Source organism: Penaeus monodon, chromosome 24 (genome assembly GCF_015228065.2).
Source record: "Penaeus monodon isolate SGIC_2016 chromosome 24, NSTDA_Pmon_1, whole genome shotgun sequence".
NCBI lineage: Eukaryota > Metazoa > Arthropoda > Malacostraca > Decapoda > Penaeidae > Penaeus > Penaeus monodon.
In genome coordinates this window covers 14,287,213-14,289,467 of record NC_051409.1, presented here as the reverse complement: position 1 = coordinate 14,289,467, position 2,255 = coordinate 14,287,213, and the positions used below count along the sequence as shown (strand labels likewise).

The 2,255-nt window shown below is 37.0% G+C and overlaps 1 protein-coding gene across 1 annotated transcript in view; it reads left to right on the top strand.

Moving 5' to 3' along the window:
- The window catches only part of LOC119588613 (E3 ubiquitin-protein ligase listerin-like), a 21,243-nt gene that overhangs the window by 8,885 nt on the left and 10,103 nt on the right, over positions 1-2,255 (top strand). The window contains exons 11-13 of the mRNA XM_037937253.1: positions 380-611; positions 862-1,703; positions 1,914-2,032. Coding sequence (XP_037793181.1) covers positions 380-611; positions 862-1,703; positions 1,914-2,032 — 1,193 coding nt within the window. The remainder of the gene's footprint in view (positions 1-379; positions 612-861; positions 1,704-1,913; positions 2,033-2,255) is intronic.

Sequence of the window (2,255 nt, the reverse complement as noted above, 5' to 3'; positions counted from 1 at the left end):
GCATTGTTTCAGCTGAGTATATTGCAAATCTTTTTACATATTGTAAATGGTGTATTTTTCAGTATTCTGTGTTACTTGTGAAACTACATTATATGGATACTTTTACTGTCTATAAATCAGCTTTGGAAAGTCATATGCATATCATTAATTCATAATTCACAAAATAAAATGCTCTTTAGTCAGTCCTCAGTTAATGTTTGCCCTTTTTACATCATAATTCTCTGAGGTTTTTGGATGTACCTAGTTCAGATTAATGCCTCAAAGAAAAAAATTCTGTCTCCTTTCTTCCTTTTATATATCCCATTCAAGAAAATTGTAGCAAGAAGCTCAGATGATGTACAGTGCCAGCTTGTGTAATGATTTCTTTTATAATTTTCAGATTTCATGGTCTGTAAGTGTTTTGCGCCGTCTGCTTGAGAAGATGACTGAAAGGAGAGATATAGATGAAGTAGCAATGGCATGGCTTTTGTCAGCCCAGCTGGGTAACCAACTCATTAAGCTTGTAGAGCAACTGTGTGGCTCAACCAAATCTAAGAGTGTTGCTCAGTATTCTCAGGATGAGGAACTTGTCACACTGTTCAACTTCGTCCTGAGTAACGGAAATAAGAAAGGTATTTACACTTCTTTCTGGGCTGTAGTTTATTGATATCTTGAAGCCTTTGCCTATTGTATATATATGTTTCTAAGATTAAAAAATTATATTGATATAAATCCAAGACCAGTGGGCAAATTTTGAAGCCTTTGCCTATTGTATATGTTTCTAAGATTTAAAAATTATATTGATATAAATCCAAAACCAGTGGGCAAAGCATTACTCTAAAAGTGTATTTATAGGATCTTCACTTTTTTCTTATCCTACAGATCACATCATTGCCATGGAATATGTATCCCAGATTCTCAAGAATCTAAGCTTCAATCTAAAACTTGGTGAAGACTCAGAACCTGAGGACCAGATGGTCCAGTTGGTGGCTAATCTTGCCAGCCAGTTGTTCAGCAGCTACGTCTGTTGGCAGACAACAGGAATACAAGAGTTCATGCGGTCCTTGTTCCTTTTACAGTGTCAGTCATGGAAATCACTATCAGAGCAGACTGTTAATACCCTTAAGTCTACCTTCCTGAAGGCTTTCAATGGTCTTATTGCTTCATTAGTTAAGGAGGACTCAGCCAAGCTTCTTGAGGATGGAAGTTGTCTTAGGTCCACTCTCAAGGACATTAAGCAGATAATTATGGAAGATAAAAGTTCCTTCAGTCTGACCATGAGGATGGCCATGCTTACAAAAAACCTCTTATCATTGGTGTATGAGCAGGTGAAGACACAGGAAGTATGTGGCATTATGTTGGACCATAGCATAATACAGGCTCTGCTAGAAATCCTGGCACCAACAGAAGGCTGTTGGGTACAAATGGAGGAGCAACTCTCCCCATTGTACATGGCTCCAGCTATATTACAAGGAAGTATATCCTTCAGTGAGTTCCCATTCCCAAAGAAGATGCAGGAAACTGTAGTGTGGGATCACAAACACACAAGGATATCCATGTTCTTCTGTGACCTGTTGCTCTTTGTGTGTAAGCAAAAGAATGTTGAGGTCTTGGAGGAGGAGGAGGAAGTCTCATTGGGTCAGTATACACACCTCGTTGTCTCAGCCATTCACTCAGCTTGCCATGCCACCGTAGTGCAGGAACTGTACAATGCTCTCAGTAATGTAAGTATGATTCCTACCATAAAGTGGTATGATTTAATGTATAGTGCTAGTGTAATGCAATGTCAGTATACCTAATTTATCAAAAGAGATGATTATTTAGAGAAAACAGCTAAAAAGTTGAGTTTTCACTTTTTGGTAGTTATGTAAAAGATATTAACTCTTACCAAATCAATGGTTTGCAAGAAAATCTATTTTTTCTTTATCTAACAGCACTCAGTATCAGAAGAAGTAAAGGCTGGTACCACAAAATTAAATGAAGACATGGGAGCATTGTTGAAGCTGTTAAATCAAGGCAATAAGCGGCTTATTACCAAGCAGATACGAGACAGGTAATTTGAGAGGAGATTGTACTTTGATCATAGATAGTAATTTAGTGGGAAGTTGAGTTTTTGACATTTGAAAGATATGGTAACCCCAAGTCCTTTCAGAACTACTTATCAATCAGTATTTCTTACAATAGTACTTTCTTCTTCATAGAAAGTTGTACACATTGTTTAGAAGATTTATGTAAATATTTATAGATAATCTTAAGTAATTACCCCCCCAACCTCA